The 27,305-nt window shown below is 46.7% G+C and overlaps 1 protein-coding gene and 1 long non-coding RNA gene across 4 annotated transcripts in view; one reads left to right on the plus strand and one right to left on the minus strand.

The window, feature by feature from the left end:
* Positions 1-777: 777 nt before the first annotated feature.
* Positions 778-26,948, minus strand: LOC115183948 (monocyte to macrophage differentiation factor 2). 3 transcript variants are annotated; one of them, XM_029744933.1, is made up of 9 exons: positions 26,794-26,948; positions 22,742-22,758; positions 22,635-22,691; positions 22,254-22,349; positions 22,005-22,165; positions 3,917-3,991; positions 1,603-1,704; positions 1,322-1,391; positions 778-1,135 (listed from the first exon to the last, which is right to left on the minus strand). In XM_029744933.1, exons 2-9 carry the CDS (start codon positions 22,748-22,750, stop codon positions 953-955), a joined length of 753 nt encoding a protein of 250 aa, XP_029600793.1. In that variant the 5' UTR covers positions 22,751-22,758; positions 26,794-26,948; the 3' UTR covers positions 778-952. The 3 variants fall into 3 exon arrangements, with proteins under 3 accessions (XP_029600793.1, XP_029600791.1, XP_029600794.1); XM_029744931.1 differs by having other exon boundaries at positions 22,635-22,676; positions 22,727-22,758; XM_029744934.1 differs by lacking the exons at positions 22,635-22,691; positions 22,742-22,758 and having other exon boundaries at positions 22,254-22,335; positions 26,794-26,944.
* The window catches only part of LOC115183950 (uncharacterized), a 69,701-nt gene continuing 66,134 nt past the window's right edge, over positions 23,739-27,305 (plus strand). Inside the window, exons 1-2 of the long non-coding RNA XR_003874133.1 lie at positions 23,739-24,245; positions 24,313-24,913. This is a non-coding gene — a long non-coding RNA (uncharacterized LOC115183950). The remainder of the gene's footprint in view (positions 24,246-24,312; positions 24,914-27,305) is intronic.

The following is a 27,305-nucleotide window of genomic DNA, read 5'->3' on the forward strand; positions in this document are numbered from 1 at the left end:
AGAGATCCTTCTGGTAGTTAATTGATTCATGTCTCTAATTGGACAGACAGAGATCCTTCTGATAGTTCATTGATTCCTGTCTCTAATTGGACAGAGATCCTTCTGGTAGTTCACTGATTCCTGTCTCTAATTGGACAGAGATCCAAATCAAATCAAATCTCATTTTATTGGTCACATGGTTAGCAGGTGTTAATGCGAGTGTAGTGAAATGCTTGTGCTTTTAGTTCCGACAGTGCAGTAATATATAACAAGTAATTTAACAATTTCACAACAACTACCAATACAAGTGTAAGGGAATGAATAAAAATATGTACATAAAAATATATGAATGAGTGATGGCCGAACGGCATAGGCAGGATGCAGTAGATGGTATAGAGTACAGTATATAGATATGAGATGAGTAATGTAGGGTATGTAAACATTATATAAAGTGACATAATTTAAAGTGGCTAGTGATAAATTTATTACATCAATTTTTTATTATTAAAGTGGCTGGAGATGAGTCAGTATGTTGGCAGCAGCCACTCAGTGTTAGTGATGGCTGTTTAACAGTCTGATGGCCTTGAGATAGAAGCTGTTTTTCAGTCTCTCGGTCCCAGCTTTCATGCACCTGTACTGACCTCGCCTTCTGGATGATAGCAGGGTGAACAGGCAGTGGCTCGGGTGGTTGTTGTCCTTGATGATCCTTCTGGTAGTTCATTGATTCCTGTCTCTAATTGGACAGAGATCCTTCTGGTATTTAATTGATTCCTGTCTCTAATTGGACAGAGATTCCTGTCTCTAATTGGACAGAGATCCTTCTGGTAGTACATTGATTCCTGTCTCTAATTGGACAGAGAAAGAGATCATTCTATTACTACTACAACTAATAATAAACAGTCAGACCAGATCACTGTTTAGCTAGCACCACGTTAGGTGTGTGTTTGTGTGTGTGTGTGTGTGTGTGTGTGTCTCAGTGTCCAGGTGTGTACAGGTGTCTCCAGATAGCGTAGTAGTGTGTAGCTGCTCCCATGGCAACGAACAGGTGCCAGATGGCGTGAGCGAATGGGACGACTCCATCGCTCTTAAAGAAGGCCACACCCACTACATAGAAAATCCCGCCCACCGCCAGCTCACACAAACCTGCCGTGTCCGCCTGCAACACACACACACACACACACACACACACACACACACACACACACACACACACACACACACACACACACACACACACACACGGTCAGGGCTTAGGGGATAAACTACTTTGAAAATTGGAACATTGACTTTAGGTAAATGTTTCTGGACGATCAATTGGTGTGTGTGTGTGTGCGTGTGTTACCATGGACAGGATGACCAGTGCAGGCCCCGCCCCCATGGCCACGTATCCTAGTAACTCCACCAGTTTATACCTGCAGGGAGTGACATCACCTCAGATCATTAACGTCAGGGATAGTGGTGTGCGTGTGTTAGTGTGTGTGTGTGTGTGTGTGAGTGCGTGTGCGAGTGCGAGTGTGTGTGTGTGTGTGTGTGTGTGTGTGTGTGTGTGTGTGTGTGTGTGTGTGTGTGTGTGCGCGCATGCGTGTGCGCGTGTGTGCGTGTGTGCGTGTGTGTGTGTGGTACCTCTCGTGGAAGTAGAAGACATATGTGGAGCCGATAACTGCCATGATCCAGATAATCCACCGCATGTGACATGACCACGGACCCAACTCCCTCAGCATTAACCTGCAAACACCCAACTCCCTCAGCATTAACCTGGAAACACCCAACTCCCTCAGCATTAACCTGGAAACACCCAACTCCCTCAGCATTAACCTGGAAACACCCAACTCCCTCAGCATTAACCTGGAAACACCCAACTCCCTCAGCATTAACCTGGAAACACCCAACTCCCTCATTATTAACCTGGAAACACCCAACTCCCTCAGCATTAACCTGGAAACACCCAACTCCCTCAGCATTAACCTGGAAACACCCAACTCCCTCAGCATTAACCTGGAAACACCCAACTCCCTCAGCATTAACCTGGAAACACCCAACTCCCTCAGCATTAACCTGGAAACACCCAACTCCCTCAGCATTAACCTGGAAACACATGACCATGGACCCAACTCCCTCAGCATTAACCTGGAAACACATGGCCATGGACCCAACTCCCTCAGTATTAACCTGGAAACACATGACCCAACTCCCTCAGCATTAATCTGGAAACACAAGACCATGGACCCAACTCCCTCAGCATTAACCTGGAAACACATGACCATGGACCCAACTCCCTCAGTATTAACCTGGAAACACATGACCCAACTCCCTCAGCATTAACCTGGAAACACATAACCCAACTCCCTCAGCATTAATCTGGAAACACATGACCATGGACCCAACTCCCTCAGCATTAACCTGGAAACACCCAACTCCCTCAGCATTAACCTGGAAACACCCAACTCCCTCAGCATTAACCTGGAAACACATGACCATGGACCCAACTCCCTCAGCATTAACCTGGAAACACATGACCATGGACCCAACTCCCTCAGCATTAACCTGGAAACACATGACCATGGACCCAACTCCCTCAGTATTAACCTGGAAACACCCAACTCCCTCAGCATTAACCTGGAAACACATGACCATGGACCCAACTCCCTCAGTATTAACCTGGAAACACATGGCCATGGACCCAACTCCCTCATTATTAACCTGGAAACACATGACCATGGACCCAACTCCCTCAGCATTAACCTGGAAACACATGACCATGGACCCAACTCCCTCAGTATTAACCTGGAAACACATGACCATGGACTCAGGTACGGGGAGCTTCATATGGAAGGTGTGTGACCGTGGGATTGGTGGAATAAGTGGGTGTAACATCAGCGCTCTGTGATTGGTCAGACAGTTTTGATTGAGCGACGTTTTTTGTTTGTTAACGCGTTTTCATTGGTCAGTTCCTGTGTAGCGATAATGATGCTTCGTTTACGTTGCAGGTTAGGAGAATTAACGTAGCAGGTTAAGAGAATTAACGTACTGTAGCAGGTTAGGAGAATTAACGTAGCAGGTTAGGAGAATTAACGTAGCAGGTTAGGAGAATTAACGTAGCAGGTTAGGAGAATTAACGTGGCAGGTTAGGAGAATTAACGTAGCAGGTTAGGAGAATTAACGTAGCAGGTTAGGAGAATTAACGTAGCAGGTTAGGAGAATTAACGTAGGAGGTTAGGAGAATTAACGTAGCAGGTTAGGAGAATTAACGTAGCAGGTTAGGAGAACTAACGTAGCAGGTTAGGAGAATTAACGTAGCAGGTTAGGAGAATTAACGTAGCAGGTTAGGAGAACTAACGTAGCAGGTTAGGAGAATTAACGTGGCAGGTTAGGAGAATTAACGTAGCAGGTTAGGAGAATTAACTTAGCAGGTTAGGAGAATTAACGCAGCAGGTTAGGAGAATTAACGTAGCAGGTTAGGAGAATTAACGCAGCAGGTTAGGAGAATTAACGTAGCATGTTAGGAGAATTAACGTAGCAGGTTAGGGAGAACTAACGTAGCAGGTTAGGAGAATGAGGTTAAGTTTAGGAAAAGGGTTAGGCTTAGCTAAAATGCTCTCACAGGCGCAGCCAAAAAACGTTATTGAGTGGCAACAAATCTGCCCAATTAGCGGTTTGATTTCCATACTCCCTCTCCTGTTGATATGCCCATTTATGTTGACATATACACACATATACACACACACACACACACACACACACACACACACACACACACACACACACACACACACACACACACACACACACCTACCAGGGGGTACACACACACCTACCAGGGGGTGCACACACACACACACACCTACCAGGGGGTGTACACACACACACCTACCAGGGGGTGTACACACACACACACACACACACACCTACCAGGGGGTGTACACACACACACACCTACCAGGGGGTGTAGGAAGCAGCGATGAAGAAGTAGATGGCCATTCTGTCACACATGTGGAAACGCTGCTCCACTATACTGTAGAGAGACCACAGTTATTACACACACAGTTATTATACACACAGTTATTACACACAGTTATTATACAGTTATTACACACACAGTTATTATACACAGTTATTACACACAGTTATTACACACAGTTATTACACACACAGTTATTATACACACAGTTATTACACACAGTTATTACACAGTTATTACACACACAGTTATTATACACACAGTTATTACACACAGTTATTACACACAGTTATTACACAGTTATTACACACACAGTTATTACACACAGCTATTACACACACAGTTATTATACACACAGTTATTACACACACAGTTATTACACACAGTTATTACACACAGTTATTACACACACAGTTATTACACAGTTATTACACACACAGTTATTATACACACAGTTATTACACACAGTTATTACACACAGTTATTACACAGTTATTACACACACAGTTATTACACACAGCTATTACACACACAGTTATTATACACACAGTTATTACACACACAGTTATTACACACAGTTATTACACACAGTTATTATACACACAGTTATTACACACACAGTTATTACACACAGTTATTACACACAGTTATTACACACACAGTTATTACACACACAGTTATTATACACACAGTTATTACACACAGTTATTACACACACAGTTATTATACACACAGTTATTACACACAGCTATTACACACAGTTATTACACAGTTATTACACACACAGTTATTACACACAGCTATTACACACACAGTTATTATACACACAGTTATTACACACACAGTTATTACACACAGTTATTACACACAGTTATTATACACACAGTTATTACACACACAGTTATTACACACAGTTATTACACGCAGTTATTATACACACAGTTATTATACACACAGTTATTATACACACAGTTATTACACGCAGTTATTATACACACAGTTATTACACACACAGTTATTATACACACAGTTATTATACACAGTTATTACACACACAGTTATTACACACAGTTATTACACAGTTATTATACACAGTTATTACACACAGTTATTATACTCAGTTATTATATAGTTATTACACACACAGTTATTATACACACAGTTATTACACACAGTTATTACACACACAGTTATTACACACAGTTATTACACACAGTTATTATACACAGTTATAACACACAGTTATTACACACACAGTTATTACACACAGTTATTCCACACACAGTTATTATACACAGTTATTATACACACAGTTATTACACACATAGTTATTATACACACAGTTATTACACACACAGTTATTACACACAGTTATTACACACAGTTATTACACAGTTATTACACACACAGTTATTACACACAGCTATTACACACACAGTTATTACACACACAGTTATTACACACACAGTTATTACACACAGTTATTACACACACAGTTATTACACACAGTTATTACACGCAGTTATTATACACACAGTTATTACACACACAGTTATTATACACACAGTTATTATACACAGTTATTACACACAGTTATTATACACAGTTATTACACACTGTTATTATACTCAGTTATTATATAGTTATTACACACACAGTTATTATACACACAGTTATTACATACAGTTATTACACACAGTTATTACACACAGTTATTATACAGTTATTACACACAGTTATTACACACACAGTTATTCCACACACAGTTATTATACACAGTTATTATACACACAGTTATTACACACATAGTTATTATACACACAGTTATTACACACACAGTTATTATACACACAGTTATTACACACACAGTTATTACACACAGTTATTACACACAGTTATTACACACAGTTATTACACAGTTATTACACAGTTATTTTACACACACAGCTATTATACACACAGTTATTACACAGTTATTATACACAGTTATTACACACAGTTATTACACACAGTTATTATACACAGTTATTACACACAGTTATTATACACACAGTTATCACACACAGTTATTATACACGCAGTTATTACACAGTTATTACACACAGTTATTATACACAGTTATTATACACAGTTATTACACACAGTTATTACACACAGTTATTATACAGTTATTATACACACAGTTATTACACACAGTTATTACACACAGTTATTACACACAGTTATTACACACAGTTACTATACACACAGTTATTATACACGCAGTTATTACACACAGTTATTACACACACAGTTATTACACACACAGTTATTACACACACAGTTATTACACACAGTTATTACACACAGTTATTATACACACAGTTATTACACACACAGTTATTACACACAGTTATTACACACACAGTTATTACACACAGTTACTATACACAGTTACTATACACAGTTATTACACACAGTTATTACACACAGTTATTACACACAGTTATTATACACAGTTATTATACAGTTATTATACACACAGTTATTACACACAGTTATTACACACAGTTATTATACACACAGTTATTATAAAGTTATTATACACAGTTATTATGAACAGTTATTATACAGTAATAAAGTTATTATACACAGTTATTACAGTTATTGCAAACAGTTATTATACACACACAGGTATTATAAACAGTTATTATACACACACAGGTGTTATAAACAGTTATTATACACAGTTATTATAGTACATTCAGTCCCCCACTTCACCCGCCTCCTCGAGTTTCTTTTTTGTGAAGAAGGAGGGAGGTCTGCGCCCGTTCATTGACTATCGAGGTCTCAATCAAATCACGGTGTGGTACAGTTACCCGCTACCTCTCATCGCCACAGCGAGGTGCAGGGTTTTTTTAGGGTTTTCCAATTACTACCGGAGGTTTATCCGGGGTTTTGGCCAGGTGGCTGCTCCCATTACCTCACTGCTGGGCACCTGAGAGCTCTGTTTACCTCGGCTCCCGTGCTGGCCCATCCGGATCCCTCTTTGGCGTTCATTGTGGAGGTGGACCCGTCCGAGGCTGGGATAGGAGCTGTGCTCTCTCAGCACTCGGGCACGTCACCGAAGCTCCGCCCCTGTGCTTTCTTCTCGAAGAAGCTCAGCCGGACAGAGCGGAACTATGATGTGGGGGACCGGGAGCTGTTGGCTGTGGTTAAAGCTTTGAAGGCGTGGAGACATTGGCTTGAGGGGGCTAAACACCCTTTTCTCATCTGGACTGACCACCGCAACCTGGAGTACATCCGAGCAGCGAGGAGACTGAATCCTCGTCAGGCTAGGTGGGCCATGTTCTTTACCCGTTTTTTGTTTACCCTGTCCTACAGACCAGGTTCCCAGAATATGAAGGCAGACGCACAGTCCCGGCTGTATGACACAGAGGAGCGGCCCATGGATCAGACTCCCATTCTCCCGGCCTCCTGCCTGGTAGCGCCGGTCGTGTGGGAGCTGGACGCGGACATTGAGCAGGCGTTGCGTACAGAGCCCACTCCCCTCCAGTGTCCCGCTGGGCGTCTGTACGTCCCGTCTGCTGTCCATGACCAGTTGATCTATTGGGCCCACACATCACCCTCCTCTGGTCATCCGGGTATTGGTCGGACGGTGCGCTGTCTGACTGGGATGTACTGGTGGCCCACCTTGGCAAAGGACGTGAGGGTTTATGTTTCCTCCTGCTCGGTGTGCACCCAGTGCAAGTCTCCTAGGCACCTGCCCAGAAGTAAGTTACAACCCTTACCCGTTCCACAACGGCCGTGGTCGCACCTATCAGTAGATTTCCTTAACGATCTTCCTCCCTCACAGGGTAACACCGCGATCCTGGTCATTGTGGATCGTTTTTCTAAGTCCTGTCGTCTCCTCCCTTTGCTCGGTCTCCCTACGGCCCTACAGACTGCGGAGGCCTTGTTTACACACGTCTTCCGGCACTACGGGGTGCCTGAGGACATAGTGTCTGATCGGGGTCCTCAGTTCACGTCGAGGGTCTGGAAGGCGTTCATGGAACCACTGGGGGTCTCAGTCAGCCTTACCTCAGGTTTTCACCCAGAGAGTAACGGGCAGGTGGAGAGAGTAAACCAGGATGTGGGTTGGTTTCTGAGGTCCTATTTCCAGGACTGGCCGGGGGAGTGGGCTGCATTCGTGCCCTGGGCAGAGATGGCCCAGAACTCGCTCCGCAACTCCTCCACTAACCTCACCCCCTTCCAGTGTGTATTTGGGTATCAGCCAGTTCTGGCTCCTTGACATCAGCGTCAAACCGAGGCTCCTGCGGTAGACGACTGGTTCCGGCGCGTGGAGGAACCATGGGACGCCGCCCATGTCCACCTTCAGCGTGCCGTGCTGCGCCAGAAAGTGGGCGCAGACCGTCACCGCAGTGAGGCCCGGGTGTTCGCACCGGGGGACCGGGTCTGGCTCTCGACCCGAAACCTGCCCCTCCGCCTGCCCTGCCGGAAGCTGGGCCCGCGGTTTGTGGGGCCATTCAAAGTCCCGAGGAGAGTGAACGAGGTGTGTTACAGGTTACAGCTTCCACCTGATTACCGTATTAACCCCTCGTTCCATGTGTCTCTCCTCAGGCCGGTGGTGGTTGGTCCGCTCCAGGAATCTGAGGTGCAGGAGGTTCCTCCACCCCCGGCGTACTCTGTTCGTTCCATCCTGGATTCAAGACGTCGGGCGGGGGGCCTTCAGTACCTCGTGGAGTGGGAGGGGTACGGATCGGAGGAGAGGTGCTGGGTTCCGGTGGCGGATGTGTTGGACCCTGAACTGCTGCGGGAGTTCCACCGTCGCCGGCCGGATCGCCCTGCGCCTCGCCCTCTGGGTCGTCCCCGAGGCCAGTGCCGACGCGCTGCTGGAGCTGCACGTCGGGGGGGGGGGGGGAATGTCACGACTTCCTCTCCTTGTTCAGGCAGCGTTTGGCGGTCGATGTCACTGGCTTTCTAGCCATCGCCGCGTCATTCTTCATGTATCCATTTGTTTTGTCTTGTTCCCTGCACACCTGGTTTTCATTCCCTAATCACACTGCATGTATTTATTCCTCTGTTCCCCTCCATGTCTTTGTGTGATATTTTAATTGTTATGTGTTTCGTGTGTACGCGCCAGGCTGGGTTTTTTCCCGTTAGTATTGGGAAACACTGACAGACTCTCAGAACATAGAGGACCAGGATCCTTCAGTATTGGGGACACTGACAGACTCTCAGAACATAGAGGACCAGGATCCTTCAGTATTGGGGAACACTGACAGACTCTCAGAACATAGAGGACCAGGTTCCTTCAGTATTGGGGAACACTGACAGACTCTCAGAACATAGACAACCAGGATCCTTCAGTATTGGGGAACACTGACAGACTCTCAGAACATAGACAACCAGGATCCTTCAGTATTGGGGAACACTGACAGACTCTCAGAACATAGAGGACCAGGATCCTTCAGTATTGGGGAACACTGACAGACTCTCAGAACATAGAGGACCAGGATCCTTCAGTATTGGGGACACTGACAGACTCTCAGAACCAGGATCCTTCAGTATTGGGGGACACTGACAGACTCTCAGAACATAGAGGACCAGGATCCTTCAGTATTGGGGAACACTGACAGACTCTCAGAACATAGAGGACCAGGATCCTTCAGTATTGGGGAACACTGACAGACTCTCAGAACATAGAGGACCAGGATCCTTCAGTATTGGGGACACTGACAGACTCTCAGAACCAGGATCCTTCAGTATTGGGGAACACTGACAGACTCTCAGAACATAGACAACCAGGATCCTTCAGTATTGGGGACACTGACAGACTCTCAGAACATAGACAACCAGGATCCTTCAGTATTGGGGGACACTGACAGACTCTCAGAACATAGAGGACCAGGATCCTTCAGTATTGGGGAACACTGACAGACGCTCAGAACATAGAGGACCAGGATCCTTCAGTATTGGGGACACTGACAGACTCTCAGAACATAGAGGACCAGGATCCTTCAGTATTGGGAAACACTGACAGACTCTCACAACCAGGATCCTTCAGTATTGGGGACACTGACAGACTCTCAGAACATAGAGGACCCGGATCCTTCAGTATTGGGAAACACTGACAGACTCTCAGAACATAGACAACCAGGATCCTTCAGTATTGGGGAACACTGGCAGACTCTCAGAACACAGACAACCAGGATCCTTCAGTATTGGGGAACACTGGCAGACTCTCAGAACACAGACAACCAGGATCCTTCAGTATTGGGAAACACTGACAGACTCTCAGAACATAGACAACCAGGATCCTTCAGTATTGGGGAACACTGGCAGACTCTCAGGACACAGAGGACTAGGATCCTTCAGTATTGGGGAACACTGACAGACTCTCACAACCAGGATCCTTCAGTATTGGGGAACACTGACAGACTCTCAGGACATAGAGGACCAGGATCCTTCAGTATTGGGGAACACTGACAGACTCTCACAACCAGGATCCTTCAGTATTGGGGAACACTGACAGACTCTCAGAACATAGGACCAGGATCCTTCAGTATTGGGGAACACTGACAGACTCTCAGAACATAGAGGACCAGGATCCTTCAGTATTGGGGACACTGACAGACTCTCAGAACATATAGGACCAGGATCCTTCAGTATTGGGGACACTGACAGACTCTCAGAACATAGAGGACCAGGATCCTTCAGTATTGGGGAACACTGACAGACTCTCAGAACATAGAGGACCAGGATCCTTCAGTATTGGGGAACACTGACAGACTCTCAGAACATAGAGGACCAGGATCCTTCAGTATTGGGGAACACTGACCGACTCTCAGAACATAGACAACCAGGATCCTTCAGTATTGGGGAACACTGGCAGACTCTCAGGACATAGAGGACTAGGAGCCTTCAGTATTGGGGACACTGACAGACTCTCATAACCAGGATCCTTCAGTATTGGGGAACACTGACAGACTCTCACAACCAGGATCCTTCAGTATTGGGGAACACTGACAGACTCTCAGGACATAGAGGACCAGGATCCTTCAGTATTGGGGAACACTGACAGACTCTCACAACCAGGATCCTTCAGTATTGGGGAACACTGACAGACTCTCAGAACATAGAGGACCAGGATCCTTCAGTATTGGGGAACACTGACAGACTCTCAGAACATAGAGGACCAGGATCCTTCAGTATTGGGGAACACTGACAGACTCTCAGAACATAGAGGACCAGGATCCTTCAGTATTGGGGAACACTGACAGACTCTCAGAACATAGAGGACCAGGATCCTTCAGTATTGGGGACACTGACAGACTCTCAGAACCAGGATCCTTCAGTATTGGGGAACACTGACAGACTCTCAGAACATAGACAACCAGGATCCTTCAGTATTGGGGACACTGACAGACTCTCAGAACATAGACAACCAGGATCCTTCAGTATTGGGGGACACTGACAGACTCTCAGAACATAGAGGACCAGGATCCTTCAGTATTGGGGAACACTGACAGACGCTCAGAACATAGAGGACCAGGATCCTTCAGTATTGGGGACACTGACAGACTCTCAGAACATAGAGGACCAGGATCCTTCAGTATTGGGAAACACTGACAGACTCTCACAACCAGGATCCTTCAGTATTGGGGACACTGACAGACTCTCAGAACATAGAGGACCCGGATCCTTCAGTATTGGGAAACACTGACAGACTCTCAGAACATAGACAACCAGGATCCTTCAGTATTGGGGAACACTGGCAGACTCTCAGAACACAGACAACCAGGATCCTTCAGTATTGGGGAACACTGGCAGACTCTCAGAACACAGACAACCAGGATCCTTCAGTATTGGGAAACACTGACAGACTCTCAGAACATAGACAACCAGGATCCTTCAGTATTGGGGAACACTGGCAGACTCTCAGGACACAGAGGACTAGGATCCTTCAGTATTGGGGAACACTGACAGACTCTCACAACCAGGATCCTTCAGTATTGGGGAACACTGACAGACTCTCAGGACATAGAGGACCAGGATCCTTCAGTATTGGGGAACACTGACAGACTCTCACAACCAGGATCCTTCAGTATTGGGGAACACTGACAGACTCTCAGAACATAGGACCAGGATCCTTCAGTATTGGGGAACACTGACAGACTCTCAGAACATAGAGGACCAGGATCCTTCAGTATTGGGGACACTGACAGACTCTCAGAACATAGAGGACCAGGATCCTTCAGTATTGGGGACACTGACAGACTCTCAGAACATAGAGGACCAGGATCCTTCAGTATTGGGGAACACTGACAGACTCTCAGAACATAGAGGACCAGGATCCTTCAGTATTGGGGAACACTGACAGACTCTCAGAACATAGAGGACCAGGATCCTTCAGTATTGGGGAACACTGACCGACTCTCAGAACATAGACAACCAGGATCCTTCAGTATTGGGGAACACTGGCAGACTCTCAGGACATAGAGGACTAGGAGCCTTCAGTATTGGGGACACTGACAGACTCTCATAACCAGGATCCTTCAGTATTGGGGAACACTGACAGACTCTCACAACCAGGATCCTTCAGTATTGGGGAACACTGACAGACTCTCAGGACATAGAGGACCAGGATCCTTCAGTATTGGGGAACACTGACAGACTCTCACAACCAGGATCCTTCAGTATTGGGGAACACTGACAGACTCTCAGAACATAGAGGACCAGGATCCTTCAGTATTGGGGAACACTGACAGACTCTCAGAACATAGAGGACCAGGATCCTTCAGTATTGGGGAACACTGACAGACTCTCAGAACATAGAGGACCAGGATCCTTCAGTATTGGGGAACACTGACAGACTCTCAGAACATAGAGGACCAGGATCCTTCAGTATTGGGGACACTGACAGACTCTCAGAACATAGAGGACCAGGATCCTTCAGTATTGGGGGACACTGACAGACTCTCAGAACATAGAGGACCAGGATCCTTCAGTATTGGGAAACACTGACAGACTCTCAGAACATAGACAACCAGGATCCTTCAGTATTGGGGAACACTGGCAGACTCTCAGGACAAAGAGGACTAGGATCCTTCAGTATTGGGGACACTGACAGACTCTCACAACCAGGATCCTTCAGTATTGGGGAACACTGACAGACTCTCACAACCAGGATCCTTCAGTATTGGGGAACACTGACAGACTCTCAGAACATAGAGGACCAGGATCCTTCAGTATTGGGGAACACTGACAGACTCTCACAACCAGGATCCTTCAGTATTGGGGAACACTAACAGACTCTCAGAACATAGACAACCAGGAACCTTCAGTATTGGGGGACACTGACAGACTCTCAGAACATAGACAACCAGGATCCTTCAGTATTGGGGGACACTGACAGACTCTCAGGACATAGAGGACCAGGATCCTTCAGTATTGGGGAACACTGACAGACTCTCACAACCAGGATCCTTCAGTATTGGGGAACACTGACAGACTCTCAGAACCAGGATCCTTCAGTATTGGGGAACACTGACAGACTCTCAGAACATAGAGGACCAGGATCCTTCAGTATTGGGGACACTGACAGACTCTCAGAACATAGAGGACCAGGATCCTTCAGTATTGGGAAACACTGGCAGACTCTCAGAACATAGAGGACCAGGATCCTTCAGTATTGGGGAACACTGACAGACTCTCAGAACATAGACGACCAGGATCCTTCAGTTTTGGGGAACACTGACAGACTCTCAGAACATAGACAACCAGGATCCTTCAGTATTGGGGAACACTGACAGACTCTCAGAACATAGACAACCAGGATCCTTCAGTATTGGGGAACACTGACAGACTCTCAGAACATAGAGGACCAGGATCCTTCAGTATTGGGGAACACTGACAGACTCTCAGAACATAGAGGACCAGGATCCTTCAGTATTGGGGACACTGACAGACTCTCAGAACCAGGATCCTTCAGTATTGGGGGACACTGACAGACTCTCAGAACATAGAGGACCAGGATCCTTCAGTATTGGGGAACACTGACAGACTCTCAGAACATAGAGGACCAGGATCCTTCAGTATTGGGGAACACTGACAGACTCTCAGAACATAGAGGACCAGGATCCTTCAGTATTGGGGACACTGACAGACTCTCAGAACCAGGATCCTTCAGTATTGGGGAACACTGACAGACTCTCAGAACATAGACAACCAGGATCCTTCAGTATTGGGGACACTGACAGACTCTCAGAACATAGACAACCAGGATCCTTCAGTATTGGGGGACACTGACAGACTCTCAGAACATAGAGGACCAGGATCCTTCAGTATTGGGGAACACTGACAGACGCTCAGAACATAGAGGACCAGGATCCTTCAGTATTGGGGACACTGACAGACTCTCAGAACATAGAGGACCAGGATCCTTCAGTATTGGGAAACACTGACAGACTCTCACAACCAGGATCCTTCAGTATTGGGGACACTGACAGACTCTCAGAACATAGAGGACCCGGATCCTTCAGTATTGGGAAACACTGACAGACTCTCAGAACATAGACAACCAGGATCCTTCAGTATTGGGGAACACTGGCAGACTCTCAGAACACAGACAACCAGGATCCTTCAGTATTGGGGAACACTGGCAGACTCTCAGAACACAGACAACCAGGATCCTTCAGTATTGGGAAACACTGACAGACTCTCAGAACATAGACAACCAGGATCCTTCAGTATTGGGGAACACTGGCAGACTCTCAGGACACAGAGGACTAGGATCCTTCAGTATTGGGGAACACTGACAGACTCTCACAACCAGGATCCTTCAGTATTGGGGAACACTGACAGACTCTCAGGACATAGAGGACCAGGATCCTTCAGTATTGGGGAACACTGACAGACTCTCACAACCAGGATCCTTCAGTATTGGGGAACACTGACAGACTCTCAGAACATAGGACCAGGATCCTTCAGTATTGGGGAACACTGACAGACTCTCAGAACATAGAGGACCAGGATCCTTCAGTATTGGGGACACTGACAGACTCTCAGAACATATAGGACCAGGATCCTTCAGTATTGGGGACACTGACAGACTCTCAGAACATAGAGGACCAGGATCCTTCAGTATTGGGGAACACTGACAGACTCTCAGAACATAGAGGACCAGGATCCTTCAGTATTGGGGAACACTGACAGACTCTCAGAACATAGAGGACCAGGATCCTTCAGTATTGGGGAACACTGACCGACTCTCAGAACATAGACAACCAGGATCCTTCAGTATTGGGGAACACTGGCAGACTCTCAGGACATAGAGGACTAGGAGCCTTCAGTATTGGGGACACTGACAGACTCTCATAACCAGGATCCTTCAGTATTGGGGAACACTGACAGACTCTCACAACCAGGATCCTTCAGTATTGGGGAACACTGACAGACTCTCAGAACATAGAGGACCAGGATCCTTCAGTATTGGGGAACACTGACAGACTCTCACAACCAGGATCCTTCAGTATTGGGGAACACTGACAGACTCTCAGAACATAGAGGACCAGGATCCTTCAGTATTGGGGAACACTGACAGACTCTCAGAACATAGAGGACCAGGATCCTTCAGTATTGGGGAACACTGACAGACTCTCAGAACATAGAGGACCAGGATCCTTCAGTATTGGGGAACACTGACAGACTCTCAGAACATAGAGGACCAGGATCCTTCAGTATTGGGGAACACTGACAGACTCTCAGAACATAGAGGACCAGGATCCTTCAGTATTGGGGAACACTGACCGACTCTCAGAACATAGACAACCAGGATCCTTCAGTATTGGGGAACACTGGCAGACTCTCAGGACATAGAGGACTAGGAGCCTTCAGTATTGGGGACACTGACAGACTCTCATAACCAGGATCCTTCAGTATTGGGGAACACTGACAGACTCTCACAACCAGGATCCTTCAGTATTGGGGAACACTGACAGACTCTCAGGACATAGAGGACCAGGATCCTTCAGTATTGGGGAACACTGACAGACTCTCACAACCAGGATCCTTCAGTATTGGGGAACACTGACAGACTCTCAGAACATAGAGGACCAGGATCCTTCAGTATTGGGGAACACTGACAGACTCTCAGAACATAGAGGACCAGGATCCTTCAGTATTGGGGAACACTGACAGACTCTCAGAACATAGAGGACCAGGATCCTTCAGTATTGGGGAACACTGACAGACTCTCAGAACATAGAGGACCAGGATCCTTCAGTATTGGGGACACTGACAGACTCTCAGAACATAGAGGACCAGGATCCTTCAGTATTGGGGGACACTGACAGACTCTCAGAACATAGAGGACCAGGATCCTTCAGTATTGGGAAACACTGACAGACTCTCAGAACATAGACAACCAGGATCCTTCAGTATTGGGGAACACTGGCAGACTCTCAGGACAAAGAGGACTAGGATCCTTCAGTATTGGGGACACTGACAGACTCTCACAACCAGGATCCTTCAGTATTGGGGAACACTGACAGACTCTCACAACCAGGATCCTTCAGTATTGGGGAACACTGACAGACTCTCAGAACATAGAGGACCAGGATCCTTCAGTATTGGGGAACACTGACAGACTCTCACAACCAGGATCCTTCAGTATTGGGGAACACTAACAGACTCTCAGAACATAGACAACCAGGAACCTTCAGTATTGGGGGACACTGACAGACTCTCAGAACATAGACAACCAGGATCCTTCAGTATTGGGGGACACTGACAGACTCTCAGGACATAGAGGACCAGGATCCTTCAGTATTGGGGAACACTGACAGACTCTCACAACCAGGATCCTTCAGTATTGGGGAACACTGACAGACTCTCAGAACCAGGATCCTTCAGTATTGGGGAACACTGACAGACTCTCAGAACATAGAGGACCAGGATCCTTCAGTATTGGGGACACTGACAGACTCTCAGAACATAGAGGACCAGGATCCTTCAGTATTGGGAAACACTGGCAGACTCTCAGAACATAGAGGACCAGGATCCTTCAGTATTGGGGAACACTGACAGACTCTCAGAACATAGACGACCAGGATCCTTCAGTTTTGGGGAACACTGACAGACTCTCAGAACATAGACAACCAGGATCCTTCAGTATTGGGGAACACTGACAGACTCTCAGAACATAGACAACCAGGATCCTTCAGTATTGGGAAACACTGACAGACTCTCAGAACATAGAGGACCAGGATCCTTCAGTATTGGGGACACTGGCAGACTCTCAGAACATAGAGGACCAGGATCCTTCAGTATTGGGGAACACTGACAGACTCTCAGAACATAGACAACCAGGATCCTTCAGTATTGGGGAACACTGACAGACTCTCAGAACATAGAGGACCAGGATCCTTCAGTATTGGGAAACACTGACAGACTCTCAGAACATAGAGGACCAGGATCCTTCAGTATTGGGGACACTGACAGACTCTCAGAACCAGGATCCTTCAGTATTGGGAAACACTGACAGACTCTCAGAACATAGAGGACCAGGATCCTTCAGTATTGGGGGACACTGACAGACTCTCAGAACATAGAGGACCAGGATCCTTCAGTATTGGGGAACACTGGCAGACTCTCAGAACATAGAGGACCAGGATCCTTCAGTATTGGGGAACACTGACAGACTCTCAGGACATAGAGGACCAGGATCCTTCAGTATTGGGGAACACTGACAGACTCTCAGAACATAGAGGACCAGGATCCTTCATTATTGGGGAACACTGACAGACTCTCAGGACATAGAGGACTAGGAGCCTTCAGTATTGGGGACACTGACAGACTCTCATAACCAGGATCCTTCAGTATTGGGGAACACTGACAGACTCTCACAACCAGGATCCTTCAGTATTGGGGAACACTGACAGACTCTCAGGACATAGAGGACCAGGATCCTTCAGTATTGGGGAACACTGACAGACTCTCACAACCAGGATCCTTCAGTATTGGGGAACACTGACAGACTCTCAGAACATAGAGGACCAGGATCCTTCAGTATTGGGGAACACTGACAGACTCTCAGAACATAGAGGACCAGGATCCTTCAGTATTGGGGAACACTGACAGACTCTCAGAACATAGAGGACCAGGATCCTTCAGTATTGGGGAACACTGACAGACTCTCAGAACATAGAGGACCAGGATCCTTCAGTATTGGGGACACTGACAGACTCTCAGAACATAGAGGACCAGGATCCTTCAGTATTGGGGGACACTGACAGACTCTCAGAACATAGAGGACCAGGATCCTTCAGTATTGGGAAACACTGACAGACTCTCAGAACATAGACAACCAGGATCCTTCAGTATTGGGGAACACTGGCAGACTCTCAGGACATAGAGGACTAGGATCCTTCAGTATTGGGGACACTGACAGACTCTCACAACCAGGATCCTTCAGTATTGGGGAACACTGACAGACTCTCACAACCAGGATCCTTCAGTATTGGGGAACACTGACAGACTCTCAGAACATAGAGGACCAGGATCCTTCAGTATTGGGGAACACTGACAGACTCTCACAACCAGGATCCTTCAGTATTGGGGAACACTAACAGACTCTCAGAACATAGACAACCAGGAACCTTCAGTATTGGGGGACACTGACAGACTCTCAGAACATAGACAACCAGGATCCTTCAGTATTGGGGGACACTGACAGACTCTCAGGACATAGAGGACCAGGATCCTTCAGTATTGGGGAACACTGACAGACTCTCACAACCAGGATCCTTCAGTATTGGGGAACACTGACAGACTCTCAGAACCAGGATCCTTCAGTATTGGGGAACACTGACAGACTCTCAGAACATAGAGGACCAGGATCCTTCAGTATTGGGGACACTGACAGACTCTCAGAACATAGAGGACCAGGATCCTTCAGTATTGGGAAACACTGGCAGACTCTCAGAACATAGAGGACCAGGATCCTTCAGTATTGGGGAACACTGACAGACTCTCAGAACATAGACGACCAGGATCCTTCAGTTTTGGGGAACACTGACAGACTCTCAGAACATAGACAACCAGGATCCTTCAGTATTGGGGAACACTGACAGACTCTCAGAACATAGACAACCAGGATCCTTCAGTATTGGGAAACACTGACAGACTCTCAGAACATAGAGGACCAGGATCCTTCAGTATTGGGGACACTGGCAGACTCTCAGAACATAGAGGACCAGGATCCTTCAGTATTGGGGAACACTGACAGACTCTCAGAACATAGACAACCAGGATCCTTCAGTATTGGGGAACACTGACAGACTCTCAGAACATAGAGGACCAGGATCCTTCAGTATTGGGGACACTGACAGACTCTCAGAACATAGACAACCAGGATCCTTCAGTATTGGGGAACACTGACAGACTCTCAGAACATAGAGGACCAGGATCCTTCAGTATTGGGAAACACTGACAGACTCTCAGAACATAGAGGACCAGGATCCTTCAGTATTGGGGGACACTGACAGACTCTCAGAACATAGAGGACCAGGATCCTTCAGTATTGGGGACACTGACAGACTCTCAGAACCAGGATCCTTCAGTATTGGGAAACACTGACAGACTCTCAGAACATAGAGGACCAGGATCCTTCAGTATTGGGGGACACTGACAGACTCTCAGAACATAGAGGACCAGGATCCTTCAGTATTGGGGAACACTGGCAGACTCTCAGAACATAGAGGACCAGGATCCTTCAGTATTGGGGAACACTGACAGACTCTCAGGACATAGAGGACCAGGATCCTTCAGTATTGGGGAACACTGACAGACTCTCAGAACATAGAGGACCAGGATCCTTCAGTATTGGGGAACACTGACAGACTCTCAGAACATAGACAACCAGGATCCTTCAGTATTGGGGGACACTGACAGACTCTCAGAACATAGACAACCAGGATCCTTCAGTATTGGGGAACACTGACAGACTCTCAGAACATAGAGGACCAGGATCCTTCAGTATTGGGAAACACTGACAGACTCTCAGAACATAGGCAACCATAATCCTTCAGTATTGGGAAACAATGACAGACTCTCAGAACATAGACAACCAGGATCCTTCAGTATTGGGAAACACTCAAATAATCCAGACAGACAACGTTTAAACATCAAATAACGCAGAGCAGAATTAGGCTGATAGCCGCTAATTATCATAATCCAGAAAAAAGCCGTTAAATTCTACAACCACCTAAAAGGAAGCGATTCCCAAACCTTCCATAACAAAGCCATCACCTACAGAGAGATGAACCTGGAGAAGAGTCCCCCTAAGTAAGCTGGTCCTGGGGCTCTGTTCACAAACAGACCCCACAGAGACCCAGGACAGCAACACAATTAGACCCAACCAAATCATGTGAAAACAAAAAAGATATTTACTTTGGAAAGAATTAACAAAAAAAACAAAGCAAACAAGAATGCTCTTTGGCCCTAAACAGAGAGTACACAGAGGCAGAATACCTGACCACTGTGACTGACCCAAACTTAACAGACGCTTTGACTATGTACAGACTCAGTGAGCATAGCCTTGCTATTGAGAAAGGTCACTGTTGGCTCTCAAGAGAAGACAGGCTATGTGCAACACTGCCCACAAAATGAGGTGGAAACTGAGATGCATTTCCTAACCTCCTGCCCAAATGTATGACCATATTAGAGACACATATTTCCCTCAGATTACACAGACCCACAAAGAATGAAAAAACAAATCTAATTTTGACAAACTCCCATATCTACTGGGTGAAATACCACAGTGTTCCATCACAGCAGGAAGATTTGTGACCTGTTGTCACAAGAAAAGGGCAACCAGTGAAGAACAAACACCATTGTAAATACAACCCATATTTATGTTGATTTATTTTCCCTTTTGGACTTTAACTATTTGCACATCGTTACAACACTGTAGACATGACATGACATCTGAAATGTCTCTCTATTCCTTTGGAACTTCTGTGAGTGTAATGTTTACTGTTCAGTTTTTATTGTTTATTTCACTTTTGTTTATCTGTTTCACTTGCTTTGGCAATGTAAACATACCTATCCCACACCAATAAAGCCCCTTAAATTGAATTTGAAATAAAGACAGAGGTGTCTGATCAGAGATACTAACCGGAGGTGTCTGATCAGAGATACTAACCGGAGGTGTCTGATCGGAGATACTAACCGGAAGTGTCTGATCAGAGATACTAACCGGAGGTGTCTGATCAGAGATACTAACCGGAGGTGTCTGATCGGAGATACTAACCGGAGGTGTCTGATCAGAGATACTAACCGGAGGTGTCTGATCAGAGATACTAACCGGAGGTGTCTGATCAGAGATACTAACCGGAGGTGTCTGATCAGAGATACTAACCGGAGGTGTCTGACCAGAATCAGAGATACTAACCGGAGGTGTCTGATCCGAGATACTAACCGGAGGTGTCTGATCAGAGATACTAACCGGAGGTGTCTGATCAGAGATACTAACCGGAGGTGTCTGATCAGAGATACTAACCGGAGGTGTCTGATCAGAGATACTAACCGGAGGTGTCTGATCAGAGATACTAACCGGAGGTGTCTGACCAGAGATACTGATCAGAGATACTAACCGGAGGTGTCTGATCAGAGATACTAACCGGAGGTGTCTGATCAGAGATACCAACCGGAGGTGTCTGATCAGAGATACCAACCGGAGGTGTCTGATCAGAGATACTAACCGGAGGTGTCTGATCAGAGATACTAACCGGAGGTGTCTGATCAGAGATACCAACCGGAGGTGTCTGATCAGAGATACTGATCAGAGATACTAACCGGAGGTGTCTGATCAGAGATACTAACCGGAGGTGTCTGATCAGAGATACTAACCGGAGGTGTCTGATCAGAGATACTAACCGGAGGTGTCTGATCAGAGATACTAACCGGAGGTGTCTGATCAGAGATACTAACCGGAGGTGTCTGATCAGAGATACTAACCGGAGGTGTCTGATCAGAGATACTGATCAGAGATACTAACCGGAGGTGTCTGATCAGAGATACTAACCGGAGGTGTCTGATCTTCCAGGCCACGGTGTGAAACAGAGTGGAGGAGATGAATAGACCACTAAGCCCCGCCCCGTACAACCAGGCAGCAGCAGCCTGCCATTGGTCCACAGACAGGAAGTAGAGTACAGACCCGCCCACCAGGCTGGGGATGATCCAGAGCTGTGGAGGATCATGGGTAAACAAGGCATTATGGGTAGAACCAGAGATAAAGAGATGAATCTGTAGATAGGTTGTGTGTGTAACTCACTCCATGTGTGGCACAGTTGGCGGCGTGTTCGTAGTCTGTAGGTCGATATCTCTTACTGGATGGAACTCTGCCATTCATGAACCTGGAAAACACAACCTGGATACTGCTGAACACAACCAGGATACTGCTGAACACAACCAGGATACTGCTGAACTCTGCCATTCATGAACCTGGAACACACAACCAGGATACTGCTGAACACAACCAGGATACTGCTGAACACAACCTGGATACTGCTGAACACAACCTGGATACTGCTGAACACAACCAGGATACTGCTGAACACAACCAGGATACTGCTGAACTCTGCCATTCAACCAGGATACTGCTGAACACAACCAGGATACTGCTGAACACGACCTGGATACTGCTGAACACAACCTGGATACTGCTGAACACAACCAGGATACTGCTGAACACAACCAGGATACTGCTGAACTCTGCCATTCAACCAGGATACTGCTGAACACAACCAGGATACTGCTGAACTCTGCCATTCATGAACCTGGAAAACACAACCAGGATACTGCTGAACACAACCAGGATACTGCTGAACACAACCAGGATACTGCTGAACACAACCAGGATACTGCTGAACTCTGACATTCAACCAGGATACTGCTGAACTCTGCCATTCAACCAGGATACTGCTGAACTCTGCCATTCAACCAGGATACTGCTGAACACAACCAGGATACTGCTGAACACAACCTGGATACTGCTGAACTCTGCCATTCAACCAGGATACTGCTGAACTCTGCCATTCAACCAGGATACTGCTGAACTCTGCCATTCAACCAGGATACTGCTGAACTCTGCCATTCAACCAGGATACTGCTGAACTCTGCCATTCATGAACCAGGATACTGCTGAAATCTGCCATTCAACCAGGATACTGCTGAACTCTGCCATTCATGAACCAGGATACTGCTGAACTCTGCCATTCAACCAGGATACTGCTGAACTCTGCCATTCAACCAGGATACTGCTGAACTCTGCCATTCAACCAGGATACTGCTGAACCCTGCCATTCATGAACCAGGATAACACACAACCAGGATACTGCTGAACACAACCAGGATCCTGACTGTTTAATGTGTCTCCTGGCCTCTATAAGTACTGTCAGGTACTGCTGAGCTCTGACATCCACCTTAAAACCTAACTCTGGCTCTATGCATAGCAGCCCATGCTAGTGTGTGTGTGTGTGTGTGTGTGTGTGTGTGTGTGTGTGTGTGTGTGTGTGTGTGTGTGTGTGTGTGTGTGTGTGTGTGTGTGTGTGTGTGTGTGTGTGTGTGTCTTTAATCAGCAGTAAATCTCTCTCAATCCCAGTTTACAGAGAGAGGCACATCTGGACATGTTATGAAACCACATTTCATAAGTCAACACACACACACACACACACACACACACACACACACACACACACACACACACACACACACACACACACACACACACACACACACACACACACACACACACACACACACACACACACACACACACACACACACACACACACACACACACCGCAGGTTTCAGGGTAGTGACGCCAGGACAGCTGATTCCACACAGAGTCCCACGAGCAGAAGCTGTGTGACGGGGTTCAGGGTAGCTATTTACTTCCATGTTGTTTGGTTAGTTGCGTCATTCCACACATTGTGTTAAATCTGTTTGTATTTTCTCTAAATCCCTTTCAGTATTTTCTCTAAATCCCTTTCAGTATTCTCTCTAAATCTGTTTCAGTATTTTCTCTAAATCCCTTTCAGTATTTTCTCTAAATCTGTTTCAGTATTTTCTCTAATCCGTTTCAGTATTTTCTCTAAATCCGTTTCAGTATTTTCTCTAAATCCGTTTCAGTATTTTCTCTAAATCCGTTTCAGTATTTTCTCTAAATCACTTTCAGTATTTTCTTTAAATCCCTTTCAGTATTTTCTCTAAATCCATTTCTACCATTTTGATGTATAAGATGATCCATTTCCCCATATAAAGGTTTTAGTTACCTAGAGAGATACGGGATGTGGGGGCTGCTCTAACACACCTTATTCAGCTCATAAAGGTTTTAGTTACCTAGAGAGATACGGGATGTGGAGGCTGCTCTAACACACCTTATTCAGCTCATAAAGGTTTTAGTTACCTAGAGAGATACAGGATGTGGGGGCTGCTCTAACACGCCTTATTCAGCTCATAAAGGTTTTAGTTACCTAGAGAGATACAGGATGTGGAGGCTGCTCTAACACGCCTTATTCAGCTCATAAAGGTTTTAGTTACCTAGAGAGATACGGGATGTGGAGGCTGCTCTAACAGGCCTTATTCAGCTCATAAAGGTTTTAGTTACCTAGAGAGATACGGGATGTGGAGGCTGCTCTAACACGCCTTATTCAGCTCATAAAGGTTTTAGTTACCGAGAGATACGGGATGTGGAGGCTGCTCTAACACGCCTTATTCAGCTCATAAAGGTTTTAGTTACCTAGAGAGATACGGGATGTGGAGGCTGCTCTAACACGCCTTATTCAGCTCATAAAGGTTTTAGTTACCTAGAGAGATACGGGATGTGGAGGCTGCTCTAACAGGCCTTATTCAGCTCATAAAGGTTTTAGTTACCTAGAGAGATACGGGATGTGGAGGCTGCTCTAACAGGCCTTATTCAGCTCATAAAGGTGGTGAGAGGTGCTGATTTGTAAACTGAGTTATTAGAGCAGGGCTGGAGCAAAAGCCTACAGTACCAGTATCTCTTCAATAGCAGAGTGAGAGGGTGGTTGGTCTCACTGTGGTCCATCACTCTCCAGTCACCAATTACCTTACTAAATATTTTCTTAACCAACAATGCAGTTCAAGAAATAGAGTTAAGGGCTTGTAAGTAAGCATTTCCCGTTAAGTTCTACACCTGTTGTTTTCAGAGCATGTGACACACCACATGTGATTTGATTTGATTCTGTCAGCTAATGGACGACAGGTGTGTATGTGTGTGTGTGTGTGTGTGTGTGTGTGTGTGTGTGTGTGTGTGTGTGTGTGTGTGTGTGTGTGTGTGTGTGTGTGTGTGTGTGTCTCAGTGAGCCTGAAGGGACAAAGGCTCTGATCAGAGGAAGCATTGTTATCCTCCAAAAGAGGGGCACTCTGCCTCCAACTCTGCCTCCAACTCTGCCCATATCTCCCCCTCCATCTCTCACTCCCTCTCTCTACCTCCATCTTCCCCCCTCTCTCCCTCTCTCTTTCTCTCTCCCTCTCTCTACCTCCATCTTCCCCCTCTCTCCCTCTCTCTTTCCCTCCCCCTCCCTCCCTCTCTCTACCTCCATCTTCCCCCTCTCTCCCTCTCTCTTTCCCTCCCCCTCTCTCCCTCTCTCTTTCCCTCCCCCTCTCTCCCTCCCTCCCTCCCTCCCTCCATCTTCTCCCTCTCTCTACCTCCATCTTCCCCCTCTCCCCCTCTCTCTACCTCCATCTTCCCCCTCTCTCTACCTCTCTCTCCCTCTCTTTCCCTCCCCCTCTCTCCCTCTCTCTCCCTCCATCTTCCCCCTCTCTCCCTCTCTCTTTCCCTCCCTCTCTCTCCATCTTCCCCCTCTCCCCCTCTCTCTTTCCCTCCCCCTCTCTCCCTCTCTCTCACTCCATCTTCCCCCTCTCTCCCTCTCTCTCCCCCTTTCTCCCTCTCTCTTTCCCTCCCCCTCTCTCTTTCCCTCCCCCTCTCTCCCTCTCTCTTTCCCTCCCCCTCTCTCCCTCCATAGTGGGGTGGCTGTGTCTACCTCGACTGGGCTTGAACTTTCACCTGCTCTCTCTCTCTCATTCTGCTTGTTGCGTTAGAATGGGGAACTATAATCTGCAGCAGTGAACAGAATGAACAGAATGTTAGTAATGCTGAGTATCAGACGTGGCGTCTGGTCCACCAGATCTTTACATCTCAGAGGATCTGTTTCTGAATCCTGCTAGTGGCAAGACACACACACACGCACGCGCACGCACACACACACGCACACACACACACACACACAGACACACACACTCACGCACGCACACGCACACACACTTGTCCCCAAGCGCATCGGTGCACATGGCTTCACATCAGCTATCAGACACCCAACTCCAACCATCAACCAACCTAACCCCAACCATCAACCAACCATCAACCAACCCAACCCCAACCATCAACCAACCCAACCCCAACCATCAACCAACCCAACCCCAACCATCAACCAACCCAACCCCAACCATCAACCAACCAAACCCCAACCATCAACCAACCCAACCCAACCCCAACCATCAACCAACCAACCTAACCCCAACCAACCCCAACCCCAACCATCAACCAACCCAACCCCAACCATCAACCAACCCAACTCCAACCAACCTAACCCCAACCAACCTAACTCCAACCAACCTAACTCCAACCAACCTAACTCCAACCAACTTAACTCCAACCATCAACCAACCCAATCCAACCCCAACTGTCAACTAACCAACAAACAACAATATTAGTTAAGTAGTTGAATAAAACGTCCCTTTATCAGAGTAATATTAATTCCTCTGTCTAGAATAATATTCTGCCTACCTTCCATATCGGCTCTTCTTAAAGTCCATACCGGCGACAACATGGATTTAACGGTTTCACTCGGCCCCGTTACTGTTCTCAGCTATCTACTAGCGAGGCCGCAACGGATTACCCTGGGCGTCTGAACACAAACAGGAGCCCACACTGGGAGGGAGAGGGAGGGAGAGAGAGAGGGAGGGAGGGAGGGAGGGAGGGAGAGGGGGAGAGGGAGAGGGAGGGAGAGGGGGAGAGGGAGAGAGGGAGAGGGAGGGAGAGGGGGAGAGGGAGAGAGGGAGGGAGAGGGGGAGAGGGAGGGAGAGGGAGGGAGAGGGGGAGAGGGAGAGAGATAGTTGCGAGGGAGGGAGAGAGAGAGAGAGAGAGAGATTCACATACACTGCTGCTACTCTGTTTATTATCCATCTGATTGCCAAGTCACTTTTACCCATACCTACTCAGAGAGGCTGCTGCTTACATTAAGACCCAATCACGGGCCACTTTAATAAACGGATCACTTGTCACTTTATACAATGCCA

This window comes from Salmo trutta, unplaced genomic scaffold (genome assembly GCF_901001165.1).
Source record: "Salmo trutta unplaced genomic scaffold, fSalTru1.1, whole genome shotgun sequence".
In the NCBI taxonomy this organism is placed as follows: domain Eukaryota; kingdom Metazoa; phylum Chordata; class Actinopteri; order Salmoniformes; family Salmonidae; genus Salmo; species Salmo trutta.